Source organism: Cygnus atratus, chromosome 4 (assembly GCF_013377495.2).
Source record: "Cygnus atratus isolate AKBS03 ecotype Queensland, Australia chromosome 4, CAtr_DNAZoo_HiC_assembly, whole genome shotgun sequence".
Taxonomy (NCBI): Eukaryota; Metazoa; Chordata; class Aves; order Anseriformes; family Anatidae; genus Cygnus; species Cygnus atratus.
The window spans coordinates 46006653-46029589 of record NC_066365.1 but is presented as its reverse complement, the minus strand read 5'-3'; the positions used below and the strand labels follow the sequence as shown (position 1 = coordinate 46029589).

Genomic DNA, 22937 nt, shown 5'->3' with positions numbered 1-22937 from the left:
CAGGATCTGCAAAGGAAAGGCAGGTTCAGGGACATGGCAATAATCACTAATTCATAAGAAATAGAGAAAAACATTCTCACTATTTAAGAGGTCTCACTATTTAAGAGGTCTCATTTCATCCCATCTCAAATCGAATCAAAATAGGCTGAACTTGACTTAAACTACTTAGGAAAGATAATAGATCTAACAATAACATTAAGCACAGGTGAAATATTTTATTTAATAATTGTTTCAAGGTGTCCTCAAGTACTTTTGTTTCATATTTTTGAATTAAACAGCCATCAAGACCAAAGGCTTTTGCAGCTGTAAAACTGGTAACATCAAAAGGATTGAGTCTCATTAGCAGCCACTTCCTGGTGCAGAGTGAAACAGTAGAATAATTTCACCTTCTGGGATATGCTTTTATTACTTTCTCTTCATTTATTCTGATCAGATGTAACTGCCTTTGTTCTGTATGCACATACACATGTGATTCAGTTTAGGTACATGTGTGTACACACATACTCCTACAAGAATTTCTGAAACAGACCTACACTTACGAGCTCTGTACCAATTGCACTTGAAGAAAATCACATGCACATCTTGGTTATAGCAAGACTTTGTACAGTGAACTCTTAGTTTCCATACTCCACCAAATACTTGTACACAAAACTTGATCCACTCACAACTATTTGTGCTGTGATTATTGCCTAAGAGGTCCACATCTTCCAAGTATTTATCAGTGAGGATAGGCATCAGCATTTGCATTTCCTACTAACAAAGCTGACACACCACCAAGGACAGTGCTTTCACAAGAATTCAAGTAAGACTATTTTATTGCAATCTCAAACTGATTCAATGGGCTGATTTCACAATTCATTGCATATCTTCTCGATGATACTTTAGGGTACGTGAGCATAAGCTAAAACTTCTGTCATTTAATGAATTATGAAAAACAATATTTTATGACAACGTGAAGTCTTATCACACTTCACCTGACTCTTAAAGTTTTAAAGAGCTCATAATCTAAGTCTCATCCTTATGAGATGAGACTTGGTGTCCCCTGTACACAATGAGAAGCTGAGTTCCAAAGCTGACTTGTCTTCTAATTCTCCTTTCTGAATGCTGGACAACAGCCACACTCATTAGTGATGGTGGCAGATTAGGTAACTTCATTTTCTAGAGTTAGGTCTAATGACCAAGGACCATGCAGAATTATCTCCCACTGCCAGAGCTGAAACTAGGTCAGTTCACATGCTTTCTTTTGTCCATCACAAGGCATTTGTCACCTTCAGCCATGACCTCCACCAATTAATCATTTCTGGGTGGCATTTCAAAAGGCTAGAGAACCTGCTAGGTCTCAGCTGCATGAGACTTGCTATTTCAGTGGCTGAACAAAAATGCTCAACCAGAAACAAAACAAAGTAGCGGCAGTAAAGACTGCACTTGCCATCTCATCTATTCTTGCAGATGATTTTATCTGATTTCCCACTTCAGATGCAGGCTTCCTGCTGTAAGCAATGAGAAACAGTGAACTGTTGTCAGATCCCTGGGTGACTGAGCAGAACTGTTATTCAAAATACATGAGGTACAGCACAGCTGAGGACAGGCAAGACTGGCAGGCAGGTCAAATGTCATTACTTCTAGACCTCTAGACAAAAATCATGTCATTGATCAGTATTTCAAGTGACTGCTGACACAATTGATCAGCAGCAGCCCTTGCACAGTCCTCCTGTCAAGGATAAGCTCACAAGTAGTTTCTTAGATGGCCAAGAGTGCATTGCTCGAGTGTCTGCTAAGATGCCAGCAACTGCAGGACTAGGAGGAGTGAAATAAACCCCTGAGCAATCATCTCTACAACCTAAGTTTGGAAGACATGAGCAGAAGTCTTAGGTAAAACTTGAACCACTGAGTTACAACTATCAGGTTTCCAGACCAAAGACCTAACTATAAACACTGATGTCTGTCATTTTTAATACACTTGTCTTAAGGATACACTGCAATTTAACTTGCGATCTATTTTTCTCTCTCCTGTCTGGATGGACATGGCTATTGTTTGCAAGTTCAGCAAACCAAGTAGATTAACATACATTGTTTTAAAAGCTATTGATATGTCAGGTAATTTCATTTACTGTATCATACATTTCTGCAGCTCTTGCTGGTCACAGGTCTGACCACAGGCTGCGACTGGTGTTCACCGTGCTCAGGAGGCCATTGGGTACTTTTGGAGATGACCATGTCACATGCAGCCCATACTCGTAGCCAACTGCTCCTCATAAAGTAACTCCGCTCATATCCTGACAGAGGCTCTTGTGAGCTGGGACTACTCCCATGTGCAAGAGCTGCGGGAACCTGCCTTGGAATGACTGAACATGGCCCAATGTACCTGAGTCCAACAGGACTGAGTGCACAAAAACTTCCTTAGCTCCACCCATCTCCTCACAGCAGCTCTGCACTGTTATCTGAAAAAGAGACTTTTTAGGGTTGTCTACTCAAAACGACTGTCACTGGTGAAGCAAGGCCTTTTTTTCCCATATTAAGCTGAGCAGCACGTATCCTACAGAGACCCCACTACCATGGATGAAGTGAGTCAGAGCTTTTGCCTCCTCCAAGTTTCAGGTAAATCAATTTCTTTCCAAGACTGAAAAAGGACAGAGTGAGGGCCTGGTTAGCATTGCTTTCCCAAGACCCCAAACAAAAGTGTTTTCCAATTACTCATTTCTTTGTCCAAAAATTCCAATTTAAGACACTGCATATTATCTTTTGACCAAGCCTTTCTACAGATTTCACTGCAAAGTGTGGTGACTGCGTTGCTCTATGTAGATGGCTGCTGCTTTTAAAATAGCTCCCACTGTAATACTTCCACACGGGCAGTTTTGCTGATCTCAAGCGTTACAAAGCTTGTTTTTAGGCACTGTCCTGAAGTATAAGTTTGGAAATTAAAGTAAGAACAAATTGTCTTCACATTTAGATCTCAGTGTAGAAAAAAGGTACTGTCACAATGCAGATCCTTGCATCATACGACAGTTAGGTAATGCCGAACTTCTTCCATGACCATCAACTTAATTACCATGCATTACTTATGACCCACAAAACCACTCATCTCTGCACCTGCCTGAGCTTCTGTAACAATAATGACTTGTCTTTTCTAGTGCCAGAAGGCTAAAAGAGCAAGTGCAAAAATGCCATTGCCATGACCTTGGCAGCAAGAAGGGCAGCAGGCTTTCAGGAAGAGTTCTTTGTGTCTTCTTCCCCCGAACTGCACTACCCCTCAAACTAAATCCCCTGCTCCAGCAAACTGCCTTAAATCCTTCACATGGATTATTTGTACCAAACCCAACTGTTCTCCTGGGTTCTGGCAAAAGGTCCTTGCATATTTCACAGCCAAGCCCCTGGCGCCTCACCGAAAAGGAAGCGATGCCAACAGAAACACTCTGTTCACCTCTGGAGGACAGAAGGGACCACAGCCCATTGTACAAGGATGTTTTTTCCCCTTTGTTGAAGCCCAGCTGCCATGTTATTGACTTTGCAGTTTTTATGACAGCAATCCCAGCTTCCCTCACTGCTCCCCCTTCTTTATGAATGCTGCCAGCACTGAATTTTTTTTTTTTTTTTTTACTGTGGCTTTTGAACTTGTTCAGTAGTTCCATCTGCCCGCCTCAAACAGCTCCCTGTACTGATAGCATAATGGAACTGGCATCAGAAACGAAACAACGAATTAGATATTTCACTCACAGCAGTCAGGTCCAATATGAAGCACCAGAGTTCTGAAGAACCCCAGAACTCCTTGCTCCGAAACCCATGCGAGGAAACGCTTCCTGCATGCTATTGCTGCCATATTGAAAAAGGCAAACAACAGGAATTAACAAGGGCAATACTTGCATAAGCATCACAGCTCAAGAGGCTGTTTAACTCTTCAGATGCTATTTGGTGATTTGTGGCAGATTATCCCAACTGCAGATCATTTTGTAAGTGCTTGCAACTCATTTGGACTATCACGACAGGAAGAGATGCTTAACTAGACGCTGTTCCTATACTCAGTTCAAGGAGGTCAGACTTCTCTGATAATTAAAGATTGATTCTTCCCATGGGTGACTGCAGGCTAGTGACTAAGAGAAAAACAATACAAAAGATCTGTTTTGCCGCATGAACTCAAGAGTTATTCCAACCATTTTTTTGTTATTTGGATAAAGGTGTTGGAGCCAACTTACCCAGTTAGAGCCAGATTTGAAAAACCTAATCATAAATCAAATCCATTTATAGCTCTCAAAGTACTTTACCAGAATAAATGCATCTAATGTGATTTTAAAGCTGAGAAACTCAGTGATGGGAAGACGTGCCCAGAGCTGCTTTGCTAGCCAAGAACAAGGAGACAGACGAAGACTACCTGACCTATAAAACTGCAGTTCAACTACTACTTCCCTCGGTCACTTGCCAGGCCTTCAAGAGGATGGCATACAGTTTTTGGGGCTATATGTTAATAATCAATTTGATTACACCACTTTCTTGTAAGTAACCTGCATGGCCCTCAGTCTAACATAATGTGCTTTTAATCTGAAGTGATAGCCTATATGCAATAATTAGGAATTCTGCATATCCTCTTTGATGGCTTTTGTTATATTCTGTCTCTATGAGAGAATCTCAGCTAACCCTGTATGCCAGAGATAATTGATGTTGTATGTTGAGCCACATTTGGAGACTGAATTAGTTCATTGAGAGAAAAATTGTTTGCATACTAGATGTGCCCCACTAATTAAGTATTTTGCTCTTCATTAACTAAAAGATATCGACATTAAATAATTCAGGAATGCTGGAAAACACAGCAAGCTTCCAATCTGTATATTCCCAATAGATCTAGGCATGGCAGGAACCAGGATGCTTGTTAGTTGGTTCACGCTCTGGCTCCGATAAGCACAAGCTCCTCTGGAATTCCACCCCCCTTTTTGGGTTTTGGTGTCTATTCCCCCCACTCCCCAATCAAGAACAACTGCCTGGATGAATATTTGGAAATCAAATATTCATTCCAAATTTCATTCGGGGGGGAACGAAAATTTGTGATGTAGAAATTGAAAATATTTTCAAGGGCAGGAGGGGGAAGACAGAGGAGACTTTCTAAGGAAAAGAACAACCAGTAACATGTGGACAGAAACAGAAGCAAAGGAAAAATGTCAGTGATCAGTTACGACCAGGGGTAAAAGTAGAGAAGGAAATGAAAAACAGAAAGAAAGCAAAAGAGCAATAAAGGATAAACATTCCTTCTTTTTTTCCCTGCTTTTCCTGGTGATACAGCTACAGCTATAGGAACTTCCAGCGCATGTGCATTGCATAGGTGAGAGAATATACTAGCGATACCTGCAAGGTAAAAATAAGTTGCCACTCACTTAAGTAAAAATAAGTTGCCACTCACTTAAGTAAAAATAAGTTGCCACTCACTTAAGAAGGTTGGCACAGGCAGAACTCCAATTGCATCCCATATTCTTTCAGCTGCTGGTCTCACACTGGTATGTAGCAGAGCTGGGTTTGGTGCTCCCCAAGCAGGACTCAAGCAGTGCACTGAGCATTCTACGCAGAGCTTCTGGCTTTGAAACCTGCTGGAACAGAGCTTCACCACCCAATTCTTCCCACTACTGCAGCACAGTACATCAGCCCTTGGCTGTAGGGATGCCAATCAGGCAGCGTCCCAAAATTGCATGAAGAGGGACATCTTTTCCAAGAAGTACTATCTCAGAAGAGTGGATAAAGCTTTACAGGACAGAACTTATAACTCTGCCTTTCAGAGAGACCACTAGAGTTTGTGGGTACAGCATGCAACCTAAGCTCAGTAAAAGAACCAGGATCAAAGCACCCCCTGGATAAGCTGGTCTAACACCTTAATTCACATACAAGTGGGCACAGCATCCAAATGTTACAGGGCTTCAGACTGATCTGTACCATACAGCAGCCACCACGTTGCTTCCATCCATCATTTCTAAACCATGATACCCACAACCTAACTTGGTTTCTTTTGATGTTACTTGCAGAAAGGAAACCTTCAAATCCTTCCACCGTACCACTAACTACTGGCCTGTTCAAGAGATGAAAACCATGAAGACTCTGATGCTCTTGATTTGCCTGCTAGGATCAGCTTTGGCTATTCCAGTAAGTGCTCACCACACTATTATTGCCACTCACTTGAACTTTCCCTTCCTGTGAATACTCTCTTAATCCACGTAGTTATACAAAATTATTTACATACAGATTTTTAATAATTGCCTCTTCTAGACATATCCCTTAAACCACCAACTTGGAGCCTTGGGACAGAAAGCTGCAGAAAAGGTACTGATGTCCTTAAAGCATTAAGAGGCAATGTATATTTTTGATACCAACTATAAAAAGCCATTACCAAATACATACCCTAACACCCCCGTCCCCAAATTATTACAGGGCATATCATGCCTTGCACATCACATAGCTAGCAACGCAACAGGACAAAATCTAAAGCTCAAAACAGAAGTTTGACTTATATACATGTATTCCCTTATAAACATTGCACTCATTTTCATAGAGGCAATAAGCTCCACCAACAACCCAGCCTGTGATCCTCACTGCTCCATTGAAGGAATAAGATGCAATCCTCAAATTATCATGTCAAGTCATCATATGCAAACTCTCAAATGTAAAAATTTTAGCCACCATAGCTTTTGTTATTCACTATACAGAGCACTAGAAAGATTCAGGTCGGAAAACTGCACTGTGGCTGAGAAGCCAGATAGGCAGCTCTGATGGTAGTGAGAACAATGACTTCAGCAGTGCCAAGCCATGCGTGCGGGCTAAGGACAGAGCTCCCAATTTTTCATTCATGGTCAAGCCAAATGAAAATTGCTTTGTAATGCACCGTTCTGGTCAGCATCTGTGGCTCAGACAAAATGGGCATGGGCTCCAATCCAATCAAGTTTTGTAAAAACTAAATTCAGAGGATGCTGTACAGAACTAACATACAAAATCCCTTCTCCCCTGCTAACATTTTCATATAACTATATCCAGCTCCGTGCAGCTTTCTAGATGCATTCTATGTCACTCCAGACAGCGTTCTGTGTTAGGAAAACCAAGCAAGTATCTGTTCCTAGTCAAGTTTTCAGCAGAACTGGAACAGTTGGCAGCCTACAGCTATATCCCAGAAGCAGACACCTGCATGAAAAGAAAACACAGCGATACCAGACAGACAAGCCATCAGTTCTGCATCAATACACAGCATTTCTCCAAGGCCAGTTGTCCCTAAGATGTGACGACTACAGCTACATTGACCAAAACTTCGATCATCATATTGAGGGACCCCAGTATCTTTACAAACAAGAGAGTCATAAAGGTTTACTTTAAAATAAAAACAATGGCATTAAAAAAAAAAAGACAGTTGAAAACCACATCCAGGCACAAACAAATTGAAGCTGCAGCACATAAAAGCTTCCTATTGAGACAGGAGACAAAATATCTTCCTCAAAAAAAGACTGTTTCATCAAACAGGGGCACCCAGAGCAAAGGATTTTAATGAAGGCTTGACCTTATTTTTGTTAACTATATAGAATTCCAAGCCCTTTGCAGAAGATTGGTTTTGGTTCAAGATAAAGGCATAATATGTTTCAGGCCACAGTGCCCCAAAACATAGGAAAAACAAACTACTCAAGAAGTTGAGTTTGGTTTGATTTCATCTTGTGATGCTTTGTAATACATAATGACCTTTTATAACATCTTCAAGAAAAATGCATTTCATCTGGACAAAGTTCCCACTGACCTTATTAGATTTCAGTCAACATGCATTCTTTTCCTGCAACAGTTAAGAGTTGGAAAAAATAAGGTTTATATTTTGCCTAGTACTTCTCCTGCATCATTAAGTACACTAGACAAAAGAAACAATTTTTAGATACCATCTTGACATTAGGAAACAGGATATAGCTTATCTGCCATGAGCCAAATAAATACATCTAATCCTACAGTATTTGTTTTAAATTATTTGTCTAAGTATTTGTTAGTGGAGTATTTGTTTCCAAGCATTCAAGATTCTTCCCACACTAAAGGAAATGCTTTTCCATCAACTTGGACACTTAGAATTAACTTCTATTTTCATAAATGACTCCCGAAAGCTTTGAGGAAAACCAGTTTCAGTGCTATACTTTAGTAAAAGCAACACCGAACACCCATATGTGTTCAGAAATACATCAGAAGTTCCCGTTCTCAACCTGCAGTAGCTGTGATGCTGTTTAACAGCAGAAAGGGAATCCCCTCAGCAATAGGGAACAGTCATTTTAGAACTTGCTTTCTCCTTGAGGATTTGTACCTTGCCCTCAAGTTACCGGTTTTGCTGTTGACGTCGCTGCACACAGTAAAAGCCTCTCAGCTCCCCTCAAAGCTTAGGTGGAGTTGCATAGACTACTTAAACTCTAGCCATGCAGAAAGAGGGAACTGAAGCCAACTCACTGAGAAGCAGAAAGGATATCAGATGTCAATTTCATCATTTGACCTAATTTGTTAAAAAGTCACTTACAAAGAACATAACAGTGTCATGTTTCTCTGATGTATATGCCATTGCACCTACTTCAAAATGAAGCCCTAAGATTTATTAATCTACTTGTTAAATGTCTTTTTTCCTTCAGACTAAGGCTATTCATTCTGAAGCCCAAGAGGAAGGGAAGACAAGGCCTTCAAACGAGGGTGACTTGCAGCCCAGCCACAGAAACATAAAAGCAAAGGCACCAGTAGCAGATGCTGAGCACAGGGAGAAGCCCTGGACAGCTAGAAGACACGGACAAAGTGGTCATGAGCATCAAATGAAAACCAGTCTGAAGAGCATTAACTTCCTTTCCCTGCAGGGTAAACTAGGCTTGACTTCTGATAGCCAGGAGAGTGATTCTGGCAGCAGTGGCAGAGAGCGGTCCAGTTCTGACCACTACCAGCTCAGGAGGCATGAGAAACACAGCAACACAGCCAACCAAGCACTGGATGCTGGAGAAAATCCAGTGGATGCTCTCAATCTCGATCATGAGCATAATGCATGGAAATATAATAAAAATACAATTGGCCTATCTGAAAACAACAGTGAAAGCGATGAAGAGGAAAATGTGGAAGAAGAGGACGAGGAATGGGGGGAAGTGACTGATTACAGGGATATGAAGCACAAAGCCCACCGGACAAGTCACGGAAACCAATACAGGAGACAGCAGAAAGAAAACAGCAGGCAGTCTGATGAAATACTGAGAGATTCCAGTCAGCCAATCCAGATAACCAAGAGACACGGTGAGAAATTCAGCATAGAGGAGGAAGAGGAAAGTCAAGAAAAGCCCTATAAGGAAGAAAAAATCCCCCTCTCAAAGAAAAGTCATGATGAGGATGAAAAATGGCAAAGCCAAGAAAACAAAGATAGTTTTCAAGTAAACCATCAGAGCGATCATGGCATGGTGATGAAAAGACAGGATAAGGAGGGCGGTAACATTGATAAGGATGATATTGATAGTGGCGATGATGGTGAGGAAGATCTCAGCAATGCCTGGAAAGAAGCAGCCTATGAGGAAGAGGAGAGAATCCAGAGAAATGACCAAGACAGCACCAGCAATGAGCCTGAAGGAGAAGGAACCACTGGGGACGACAGTGAAGTTCAGAGAGAGAGATGGGATCACCAAGGTGTCAAAATTAAAGACCTTACTCACTCTGAAGATGCTAACTACCACTATGAGGTGCCTAATTCTGACAGCAAGCAACAACTGCAAACAAGTGGCTCTGTTCAGAGTGTGAATTCAATGGAACCTGTAGATGAGGTAAATTTTCTTTAAAATATAACTGGAAGAGTAGAGAGGGGAAAAAAAAATCAGTCCCATATTTAAGCTTCTTGTGATTAAGAGGTCCTTTATGTGCTCCCATATGCCCCTTGCAATTAAGGGGACATTTTGGAGAAAAAATGGGTCTACCAAACTTTATGTTTTGGAGAAGTCTGATATCCTTTTACACATTGTTCACCTAGTTTGTTATGCATCACTTCGTGTACAACATTGAAATAAATTGTCCAGAAAGGAAGTGAACACAGCTCAGGTAATAGCTCCAGTCCCAATGGACCATGTAATGAAATATACTTATAAACATGGACACTTCTATAACAACGCTTGGAACCAAGTCTCAACCCAAGTACCGAAGTCTGTTCACTCCCCTCTCCCACTTTCATGCATACCTTTCCTACAAAACTGAACATTTTTCAAGGGAAGGGACAGGATCCCCTGCATGACCACCCCAGTGGCTAGCAGACTTTTGCACAAGATGAAGGACATGCACTTTGTCCCTTCAGACAAAAGAGAATATTGCACCCTGACCTCCCACATCAGGGTCAGCCACTAGACAAGCAGGAGACGTCCATTAAAAATAGAGACTGCTTGCTACATGTGTTAGTTCAACATCTACACTGTTAAAAACCAATGAAAGCTTTCCAGATGGAGTATGGTAGGCACCTCCCCACAGCGCTATAGGACGGACAAGACTGAGGACACATCCATCCTTTCTCCTTCTTCACACACACAGCATGGCCACTCGCAACACTGCTGCAGCTCCCAGGCACTACTGAGATGCTGTCTATGCTCACTGACCCATTGGGACCACCGACCCAAGTAAGGACTAAAACGCCAGTTCTGCCAAGCCTCAAGGCAGACCACTGCTTTATGTCAATCAGTGCGAAACTACAAGGAGCCCAGGTCTTGCTGGACTCCTAGCTTCTCTCCACCCATTACTTTTTCCCCAGAAAAGAGAGCACTAATACTAGGCCTCATATACTACCTAATACTAGGCCTCATATAACTGTCACACATCTTGCACAGCAACCCCTTTCTGTAGCAAATATAGCAAATTGAGTCAGGTCTATATTCGTATCTGAAAAAAAATTTCCCAAAGTACTTCTTCCTTCCAAGATTTACCACAGCTTCTGCTTCTCTCTGTGACTGTACAGGTTAAGACCACAGGCAGTTCATACAGTGCGAGGAGAAGTGCAAGCAACAGCACTGGGGAGGTTTTTCTGGGTGAGTAAACCACATGCAAAGCCCACACATCACTATAACTCTCTTTGGCTGGGGAATCTGCTGGCCTGCAGTTCTTTTCTGCCTTCAGCAGCAAGCCATTTCACATGACTGACCTGCGCTGGTGCATCATCCTGCACCATAGATATGTTCCAAGAACAATCCCTTTTGCACACCCTTGGATTCACTCATTTGTTTCTCAAAAGCATTTAGATAGCGTACATATTTTTGTGTCAGCATTGCAGAATGGGAAACATTTTCCACTGAAACTCCTCAGTTTAACACTTCTAGCCTGAATTAAACTAGGAATGGGTCAAGTGTCTCAGATGCAGCAAGGACGCATGGGATAAGTTTCAAAGAAAGCTGGAAGTGAACGTCAGCCCTTACAGGAGAAAGCTTTTTTCTAAGAAACGTTTCCCCATCCAACTCAAGCCTGGGAGCACCATGAGTCCCTCAAAATAACACACTTAAAATTTGGCTGTATTATTCAGTGAAAGATCCAGCTGTGTTTTCAGAAACTTACAAAAAGCACTTGACTCCTTGGTGAGTGTTGGGCTCTATTTTGCTTCGACTGTAAGAAGTACTTGACAGAAATGCTTGGTTTCATCCTGTTCTAACATTCCCTCCCTCTTGATCTTACCACTAGACCCATGCAGGAACTTCCACTGCAAAAGAGGAAAAGTCTGCCAGGCAGACAGACAAGGGAAACCCGGCTGTATTTGCCAAGATCCTGCTGCTTGCCCTTCCACCAAAGATTATGAGCGTGTAAGTATTACATTCAGTGCACAGCATGTGGGAAATCCAGCTACAACACTTACAGGATACCACATTCCCCTGCTATTATTTCAAATAATTCTACCCTAAAAATCATGCTAGTAGGTTTGGGTCATTTCAGTAACTGTCAATGTAAGTACAGAGTACCAACATTTACAAATACTTGAGAATAGTATTAACATATGTAGCTAGAAAGTACTTACTGTGATTTTCTGCCATTAGTCTTCTCTCAGGGAACATGGCTTTTTCCTGCCATTAAAAGTAGTCATCATCCATTTAAGGTTTCTGAGCATATAGCAAACACTAGTGCAATAGTCCAGCAGCATTTTAACCACTGTATTATTACCACATGAAAATAAATTCAAGTGTCTTGAAATAGGGTGCTTAAGTACAGTCACCTAATCTCTATGTAGGCATATTGTAACCAAAATTTTCAGTACTTCTGATCACATCCAGTCTCTGTGGGGCATTCACAACTGCCACAGCATATTGCAACAATCACTTCATTATTGTAATGCCTCCTTTACTGACCAGGTAATTTTTCGGAACATGGTGGGGGTGTGTTTGTTTTTCACTCCTTTAGGTTTGTGGCACAGATAATAAGACTTATGACGGTACATGCCAACTCTTTGGTACCAAATGTCAACTTGAAGGAACAAAAGTGGGACGCCGGCTGCACCTAGACTATATGGGCTCCTGCAAATGTAAGACTTGTTTTGCCATATAGAATTGACTTAGATATAAACAAGCCTTCACATCACCAGCTAACCGTTAGTGATCTGCTTTCTTCCTGTGCTCTCCCCCTTCTCCATCAATTAACTCATAAGTAAAACTGACTTTCCAATTCTAACCATGTCAAACAACTCACTTTTCCTACAGTTAAGGTTATTAAGTGGCTGAATCCCAAATACGTTCCTCCTGTGCTTACAACCAGCACAACCCCAGCACTATTGCGGTATTTCTTTACCATCTGAAGATTTTTCATATCTTTACTCTCAAAAAAAACCCCACCACAGTACATAAATCAACTTAATAGACGAAAATATCAAGGTAAAATCAAAGTCACCTAAATACAGGAGTCACGATCAAGAGGCTCTAACTGATTTCTAAGCTCTTCTTCAGTTGCCGTTTATCCTAGGAGGAGGAGATTCCTTTTCTCCTAGAAACTCCGCTTTCATACAAGCAAATAGATTGATCATAGCTTCACTGCACAATTCTGCCTTTAAGGTGCACAGGTATGTAAAGCTTGTGGCTTGTGCAACCGGTAAAAGATGCACACCAATCAATGAATTATACATTTATTATTGAACCCATTAGTTGCATTCCCAGTTTTATGTATCAACTACATCAATTTTAAGATGAACTGGAAGTTTGCTAGTGAGAATCAGGTCTAACTTGGCTCAGAAATGCTTGAATGAGTATTTAACAAGTGATCCATTAACAAAAACTTTGTTGTCTGGCACAGACATACCTCACTGTACTGATTACGAAGTAGATCAGTTCCCCCTCCGTATGAGAGACTGGCTCAAAAACATCCTCATGCAATATTATGAACGTGATCAGGATACAACTGGATTTCTAACTGAAAAGCAAAGGAATAAGGTAAGCAATCCATTTTCAAATAGGATCATGCAGTTACATTGTTAGAGTGTGACGAAGCAGCCCACAAAAGCCATTCGCAGAATCACAGAATGGTTGAGGTTTGAAGGGACATCTTGAGGTCATCTGGTCCAAGTGAGTGACACTCAGTTTTCAAGTGAAAACCAACTTTCTACCACCCAGTAGACCTAAAGCAGAATCACACTACATTGGCTTAAAACATAGTTAGCATTTACTGCCACTGAGCATTTTTGTTCTCAAACAGGGGGAGACAAAGGATTTACATCAGATGAATTGGTGACAGTAGGCGGTTTCTGAAGAAACCGATGTCATAACTGCCTAAGAGCTGATCTGCAGACAAATAGTTAAAGTTGAACAAAACCCTGGGCTGCTCTAACTCTGGAATCAAAGATGCAAACAGCAGGCGACAACAGGCTTATACAAAATGTTCTTGAGGAGTACCAAAGACTACTCCTATAAACACCAAGAGGGCCTGTGGCTGACCAGGAACATCTCATACTAAATGAGATGAATTACCTGGTATCTGATATGGCTTATTCCATGCCAAAGCGGAGTTGCTTACCCCAAAACAGTGGCTTGTGTCTCATATCCTGAGGCTACTGCCCTGTTTAGCTGGGCCAGATAACTACATTGTAGGGGTTTGATTTCCTCTCCAGTTACTACTGAAGCTCACACAGTCACCACCAATCACTCGGCAAACTTGAGGTAAACTTTCTGTATAGCATACAGCCACAAACACTAAACCCCCTTTCCTCTGTGGTATTTTATCAAGAGTCACTTCTTCAAATCATCTCCTTGCTGGAAAGCTCTCTTCAGGCCAATCTTCCACCCCTAAACAAAAATGGATTTCTCTGTTGTCTTCAGGTCAAAAAGATCTACCAGAATGAAAAGCGTCTCATGGCTGGTAACCACTCAGCTGAGCTTCTCCTGCATGACTTTGAGAAAAACTATCACATGTACGTGTATCCTGTGCACTGGCAGTTTTATCAGCTTGATCAGCATCCAGCTGACAGGTAAAAATTCTTTGCATGTTAAGTTCTGATTTGCAGGTCAAGCTAAGGCTGTTTTACCTTGCTATACCACGTCAAGCATCCTCTGACATACAGGACCAGTCCCTCAGCTGATACGAGCCAGTATCCCCCCCTCAGAACTCAACTGAAACACAGGATGTTTCACTGCTATGCAGGAACAATGTCTTGAGCCAGAACCTGCTATCTTCTTGTTTTTCATAATCATGTTACAGCTAACTCTACAGCTTCTTAATTGCTACTCATGGCCTGATCGTGGAGGAGAATGCAGTTCATGAGATCCAGCTGCCACAGAAGCTAGGACAAACAGGCTAAATACAATGGGCAGATGCCTGTCAGCAATAATTCACTAGTGAGGTACCATTTATTAAACCAATACTGACAAGCTCTCAGTTTAAGGAGCAAGTACATTAAGACAGCACTAATGTCACAATTCAGAGAAAGCCCCAGCTTACCTCTGAAAATAAGACTCAGATTTCAGGCCCTCCATCAGAACACTCAGTGTTGGATCAGTGTCCAACAATTCAAGGGTGCAGGCCCTTAATACCTTGTGTTGATCACACCTAGCATCTTAGAAAGCAACTAAGCACCTTTGCAAACTTCTCCTTAAGATCAACAGCAAAATGACACCACTGGTGAACTGTAAACACAGGACAATGATGCTTGCTCTAGCTAAAAGATTTTAAAGAAGAGCAGTTAAAGCTTATGTTAGATTATCAGGTATTATACATCACCCTGAGGACCCAGGACAGAGTCACTACAGAAGCACCAGAGCTTCTCTGTCAAAGCCACTGCTGCCATCTTCTAGCCACACTGAGCATCTTTGATGATCCTGGTGATTTATCACTGAAATATACCTCTACATATCTGCTCTTTCAGATCATTGACGCACTCAGAGCTTGCTCCCTTGAGAGCCTCCCTCGTTCCCATGGAACACTGCATCACCCGTTTCTTCCAGGAGTGTGACCAAGACCAAGACAAACTCATTGCTTTGAAGGAGTGGTGCCACTGTTTTGGGATTAAGGAAGGTAAGCCTCTAAGACCAGGAAGGTGTGCAGGACAAAGTGTTCTCATTAATGCTTGGCTAAGTCCCAGGCCATAAAGTACAAGAAAAATTCTAGACAGAAGCTACGACTAGTGTGCACAACAGCAGCAGGAATAGTAATGACAAGACAATGAAAGATGCAAGGTTCTGAAATGGTTTACAACCAGGAAAAAGTCATGTTTTTCACCAGGAATAATTTGGGAGGTAGTTTGTAATAAATAGGAAATCACTCCTCTCTGTGGTGTCTGACCCTGTATGTTCCGTCTCCACCACTCCCGAAGTATTGATTTTTCATCCTTTAGTGCCAAAAGCAAGGCTAAGCAAACTTGTGATGTAAACCAATGGTCAGAGCATACCGACTGAAGATGCACTTGAAGAATCTCAGGCCAAGTAGTGAAATTAACTGAGACATCTGCAGTTAACTATACTCATCTGTACCTGACAATATGCAACACAATCACCATTGTCATACTGCAGCAGTAGGCCGGGCAGCGCATTTAACCTAACCCCTGCCTAATGCAACACATGCTGAGGCTGCCCACCAGACTTGGTGCATCCTGAGGCTTCAGCAGAGGGATTTTCTCAATCCTACATGTGCTACGCATATGTTTGGCTCAGGTCGATCCAGAGACACCTGAGACATCTAAAAGGCTAGGCACTACTGTGCTTGTGATGTCTCCAAAATTAGGCAGCAGCTGAACAGAAGCTGCTGTGACTGATGTTACATTAACATGATGACATTCCATCTAGGGCACTCTTTAGAAATCCACATTCTAGCCTTGAGTGACAGCTAAGTACTGCAGCCAGTTTTTAAACAAGGGTAGCAGCAGTACAGGTTAAACCTGGAACAGGTGCATGATAGAAGCTGAGCTAGAACAGAGATTGAAAACTTTTTTTCAAAATCCTACTAGCTGCTCCCTAAACTCAACCAGAGGCTGATTCACAGAGGTCAGATATTCACTGAGTTTATACTCTGTACACAATTTTTCCAGCTCTTCTGATGACACTTAATGAGTAACAAACCACATGTGGAAATAAGCTACGAGTTAAAATATGCATGTACTGCTGCTAATGATTGCTCATCCAGAGAAGGTTTTAGGGTTCATCCTTTAGTAAAGAGTGATGGCAAGGGCGTAGGGGATTCTCAACTCACAAACAGCTTAAGACCTAACACCATGAACAATGAAGCTCAAAAGGCTCAAAAGGAATGGCTCCTGACTATAACAGCAACCGTATTTTTTAGTGCCAATAATGTTCCCATACCTAAGCCTGATGAAATTTTCCTGTGTCAATTTCTTAATAACAACATTACATAAAAACAATACTTTGGCATCAAGTATTCAAATGTTATTAACATTTTCTTCTATGTTGCAGAAGACATAAATGAAAATCTCTTGTTCTAAGCGTGGATGAGCCTGTTCTGAGCCAGTATCCCAGTGCTGCACTACAACTGGTCAAATATATAAAGCCCATTTATTACTGTAATTAACAGCTTCATAGTTTTCAGAACAAAGTTGTTGTAAGGTTCTTGTAGGCTGAGTTATTCTCAAATAACACAAGTGCATAACCGATATAAATTCACTAACAAAAAAAATGTAAGAACTCCAAGCGGCTCATTGCTGAACAGAAGTGTTTTCCTCCACATGTACCCATGACCTCTCTGAAGCAAGAAGTAGAACTAGCCCAAGAGCCGAGTTGTTGACAAAGCTCTTCTTCAGTAGAACTATAGGATGTGGATCTTACACACTGAAACCTACCTTGACATAGCATTTATTTCTTTTCCTGTTACTGTCAGTTTAACATTCTGCATAGAAGTGTCAAATAAAGATAATGTCTACCTAGATTTTTTTTGTTCTGTGGTTTGTTCGTTTTTAAGACTTTTGTCAAAGAAAAGCTCAAGGTAAAGGTTCAGTGGAAAATCCATGTTAAATTTAAGGCTGGAAAAGAAACTCCAGGATAGATCAGAATTATCAGAATTTGGCAGTCCTTAAATTCTAATTCCTAATGCATGAACATTATCAGCTTTTCAGCAATTTATTCCCGTCCCTTGGAAAAAACAGTAACAGTGCAGGAAGTGTGTCACACACCGAAGTCCAGCTGAGCAACTGTGTAACAAACAACTGAAAGGACCATAGCAAGCCTGGGTGTGCATACAAAGACAAATTAGTGATAGGTCCACAAGAATGCAGGAGAAATCTCAGCTGCAACTTCTCCTTCAGTGGCTTCCGTTCTTCCACAGAAGCATTAACTACTGCCACCATTTTTCCACAGAAAGAACCGCCACCTACTCCTTTCACCACCTGCCAACTCTTGTTTGCCTGAAAACAAGCACAATTTAGGCATGGAAAAGCAAGGACAGAAATATTAGTTTCGAATCCCAGTAGCTTTGTGATGTCAAGCCAAACACTTCACAAAGAACAGACACCCCAAGTGTCTGCTCTACACAGGAGACCCCAAATACTCTTCCAACAAAGGCAGACCCCAAACCACCCAACCCCCCCCCCCCACCTGAACCATGGCACCCTCCCAACAAAAGGGAATGGCAGTCCAGAACTCCATTGGGGCAGCTCAGGATGCACTACTCCAACTGCCTCCTGCTCCTTCGCCAGCCAGGGACAATGATCCCAGTGCAACTCCTGCCAATGTCCCAGGAGACAACAAATAAAGCCATCGGGATGCTCAACACAGGAACGTCTTTCATAAGCTAAGGGTGGCTGCCCACCAAAACCCTGCCCTTACAGTTTGCCCTGTAAGCCCGACCTGTCACCCGCTGCACCTTCTGCAACGTCACCCAGCAGCCTGTACGCATAAACCCAGATTAGATGTACAATGGCACATGCACTGCGCTAATTCCTTTTGATAAAGAGCCTTTCTCTGGGACTTGATATCTCTCAGGAAGAGGAACTTTCGACAGCCTTTTCTTCTGCCTGGCCGCAGCCTATTGCTTACTTGCTCTTTCTACAGCCATGAGTCAGCCCGCTTAGAGCGATCCAGGTGAGTTCGTTGCCCTTTTTAGGACAGGACAATGCACAAGGGACTGTCTTGTTCTCCGCAGGCTAACCCACCAGTGCTGCGCTCCAGCCAAACGGTAGGAAAAGATGCAGCAAACCAGAATTCATCAGGACAAACGGGAAAGAAAGGCCCTTAAACCACCCAAGCTACGCGGGGAAGGCGACTAGCCCCCAAGACCGGTACAGCCATGGAGATCTGAAGTGCCTGACATGTGAAGAAGCCAGCATCCCACCTGCTCCAGAGGTCTCCGTGATGCCGCTGCTTCCACATTCCCACTGTGGGGCACAGAGGAGGAGCTCCTGCTGGCGTTCACATGGAGAGATGCTGCTCTCCCAGAGTGCTACACCAGTGAGATATTCAGCTCAGCTCACATCTGCTGCAAAGAGGGGAGCTCCACCAGTCCATCATTAACCTACAAATCATAAAAAACTCCATTAAGAATAAGGACCATAAATGACCACCTGTTTCACATGCCAGAAATAGCACCAACCAATAACAGTAACACTGCAGTTAACTTAAAAATATCTTAACACTTATCACTTCATGTCTTCACAGTATGGTGAAGTAGGTAAAAGAAAGATTGTGAACCTCTGCGGACTTGATTGCTTCCATTTAGTTTTAATGAGCGTAAATTAAAACTAGAAGTATTTTCTCCCTCTACAAGTGAGTATCAGCAGTGAAATGTCATTCCCCTCCAGCTTAAGGCAACCTAATTTGAGATACAGGCACACACACACACAGAGCGCCCTCCCAGCCACACTCCTTGTTCACACTTACCATTGCACAGTTTTATCCATCATGGTTGGTTACAACCAACGAGGCACCAGGACGTTGCTACCCAACACAGGTTGGCTGCTTACTTTTTACTGACTTGGCAATCTGATTCTTCTTTTCCAGCTCCCTGTGCTGTACTCCTTGATACCAGAGATGTTTACATTAGAGATGTTTACTTTCAGTCTGCCTGTGTGGCCTAATGGCAAACACTAGAAAGAAAGAAATACAGGAAACCACCACCTCTGCTGCTGTTTCTGGCTCCAAGGTTCATGCCAAAAGATGCGGGGTCACAGTTCTCATCGTGTTGAACACTGACCAGCTTTACCTGATTGCATTCCCAAAAAACAAGTGCACACTAGGAACCCCAGATTACACCTTTGCCTCCGTGGCCTTGCATGCGTCCAAAAGGAAACCATATTAGAATTTCTGCACATTTGCTGCATGCATCTCAAGTGCATTTCTACTTGTACCTATCTGGGTTTTTTAGTCACTGCTAGTGATTTCCATACATGGGGACTTTCAAAGAAGTCAACAAATTACTTAACGAAAAGAACACACTACACCAGTAAAGAAAACCCACTAAAAAGCACAACACTTACTTTCTGCTCTTTCATCCCCATACTCTGGAACAAACTGCTCCACCACTATTGCAGGCAAAGAGCATGCTTGGTAACAAATCTTGAGTGAAACAGACAACAGCCATTCCTCTTGTAATACACGCATCCATTGCCAGATCTGTCGATCCCCCAAGGATTAAATAAAAATCATAATATAAAGGTCATTTGCAAAATCTGGCTGCTTTATCAGGTGAGAAGTAATTAAACTAAACAGCCAGCGGGGTTTATGAGGATATGACACATGACACCTTCCAGCTTCCTGATGTGTGCCACGCTACCCAGCAGCGTATATATAGATGCCGGCCGTCCAGGCAGCGCTATCACCGCAGCCAGCCGACTTCTCCTGACCTGCTGACCAGCCGCTCAACATGCAACCCAAAGGTAGTACCGGGGAGAGCTCTTACCCCACTGCCCTGCAGGACAGAAATCTGCTTGGGTATGGCTGCAAACTGCAGGGAAGGGAAGGGAACAGAAGGGAAAGTCCACGAGGGGGGTGGGCAAGCGCTGGAACGGGTTGCCCAGACAGGTCGCAGAGCCTCCGCCACAGGAGATGCTCAAAGCCCAGCTGGAGCAGCCTTGGGCCAGCTGCTGCAGTCAACCCAGCCTGCGTGCGTGCTCCCCGCGCCTTCCCTTCCGCTGGAACCGGGGCGCTGCAACTCTGTGCCATCTGCTCCACAGGCGTCTCGCTCAAAATGAAGCTCCTCTTGCTGTCCTGCGTCATGAGCATGGTCCTTGCTGTCGCCAATGCTGTAAGTACCGAACAAAGAAACAGGCGGGCGTCCAATGTGGGCAATCTCCATGTTGTCACTTGGAAATTGCAAGTTTTTTTTAACTGATGGGAGAGCCTCAGAAATACCAATGGCTGGTGCAAGGCTGAACACATGTACTGTACTCCCATTCCAGACTTCTGGCTTAAGATCGAGTCCTCCTCAAACTTTAAAGCAAAAGAGGAATTGCAAGGTCACTCCCAGCCCATCAGTGGGGCCCCCCAGTTCCTTCATCGCACAGCTGACCATTTTCCAGACACTGAAGAACAAGTTTCCTCTGCAGATCTTGGCTTTCTAACAGGATACACTTAAAAAATAAACAACTGAGCACTTTGTTTAAAACAAACAAACAAAAAAACAAAGAGAAGTGTGTTTTTTCAAGTGTGTTTTGCTCTAACAAAAAGTTGTTTCTTCTTCTACAGCAAGACGACAGCGATAGCTCTGGTGGGGAGAGCACTGCGGCGGTAAGGCTTCTCTTTCTAAATTACTGTGTCTCACCAGTTGTAACATTCAGATTTAACCAGGCGGTTGGCACTGAACTGGGAAACACTTACACAATGCCTTTCTTTTCACAGCCAACAAGACGACCCATTTTCTGGCCCTTTCGTCCCATTTTTCGCCCCTTCCTGAGAAGGCTCAGGGCTGCTCGATCTTCCTGATTGCGAGCCTGAGGTAAGCAACCTATCTTGCTGTACAAAAACACATCTGCAGCAAGCTCTATCACGACATTTGCCTAGTTCTCACTGTTAATATTTTAATTGTGCAAGAAATTTCATGGCCCAAGCAAGCATCAAGATCTAGCTATGAAGATACTGGAACAGGCATAAAGCAATGGCGCTCTGTACAACATACTGTCTAAGATCAGGTACTCCAGCTGAAAATGGTCTAGCCGGAAATCTTTCTTGGGAACAAATGACTACCAAAAAACATATCCAAGCCCCCGTACCCCTGCCAGAACGGCTTGAATAGAAAACTGAGGACAGGAAAATCATTACAGAATCTTTCTTTCCACAAATAACACACTACCCTTGTGCAGTTTTTAAAACTCATCCAGCAGGATACTTTCAGTTATTTTCATTTCCTTCAGCACTGAACATTATCTTAAGCACTTCACAGACAAGAAAGAAACATGCTACTTGGACTTGCCACACCGTAGCCAGCCGTATACCCAACTGTCAGGAGCTGCCAAGCCACCTCCCGTGAACACAGAAACAGCCTCCTCTTGGGGCCATGGGTTCAAAAGACAATTACACTGCTAAGGGCTCAAATAAAACATTCATTAAGACGTTAAAACAATTAACTGCTCTTGGTTCTAACCTGCAATTCTCCTATTGCTCTGCAGGTGCCTACCTGGATAATCATGGCTGTCTCCTGCAGGATGCTGCTGCTTCTAGATGATCTTCTACTTCCCACATCTCCTTCATATCTTCTGTCACCAATGTGCTGAAAATGGAGGACCACCAACAACAGGGTTCCTGTTTCACACGCCCACTACTGAAGCTGGTGTGTGTCAAAGTGCATGACTCTCAACCCTTCTCTGCTTAATTCCTAAATCTGAATAAATGCTGAGCATCAAGTGACTAAGGTCTCTTCATCTCTTAATTGTTTCTTGGGAAAAAGAAACACATCAATGTCACTTCAGCGACTCTGCTTGCAATGACCATGAGTAGGAAAGGAAGGGAACTCCTGAGGCTGGCTTTGCCTTTTGTCCATGCTGAGATTCACAGGCTCTCTCAAGTCTTTATCTGGCCCTACCAAATACTACCCAGCACTCTGTGCTTTTAAGGGCTTGTTTATCACAAACATTGCTGCTGAAGAAAACACCAGATTTTAACTACAATTTATGATAGCGGTTTTTGTAAATGAAGTCTGTGGAAGTCTACACAGCAACAGAAACCACTGATGCTGTCTTATAACACTGCTGATGAACTGAAACGTATAGGAGTAAGCAGGGCAAGGATTGACAGGAAAACTAAAAGCTCTTACCTTCACTTTTTCCTCTGAAAGTTAACTAATATACTCTCATACTATTACACAGCTAAGCTTGACTAAACACAGGCAAAAATGGCAACCAATGCTGTACATCTCCTGTTGTCCACAAATGCCTCAGAGGGCCCACATGCACCTCTTGACCAAAAGTTACACGCATGACGTAAAGCATTAAATACACCCAAAACATTTGGAAGATTACTCTCAAGGCCACACATCCCAATGATCCTGCGTATGGCACTGTCTCCCCAACAGCTGTACTGCCATGTTCAGTGTGAAGAGAAGAACGTCCGAATGTGATTTGCCCA

General features: G+C 42.7%; 1 protein-coding gene across 1 annotated transcript; it reads left to right on the top strand.

The window, feature by feature from the left end:
• Positions 1-6063: 6063 nt before the first annotated feature.
• On the top strand, positions 6064-16873 carry SPARCL1 (SPARC like 1). Its single transcript, XM_035546463.1, has 10 exons — positions 6064-6117; positions 6241-6294; positions 8607-9764; positions 10937-11006; positions 11650-11768; positions 12361-12481; positions 13243-13379; positions 14262-14410; positions 15305-15453; positions 16845-16873. The coding sequence occupies exons 1-10, from the start codon at positions 6064-6066 to the stop codon at positions 16871-16873; spliced, it is 2040 nt and encodes a 679-aa protein (XP_035402356.1).
• The last annotated feature ends 6064 nt before the right edge of the window (positions 16874-22937 follow it).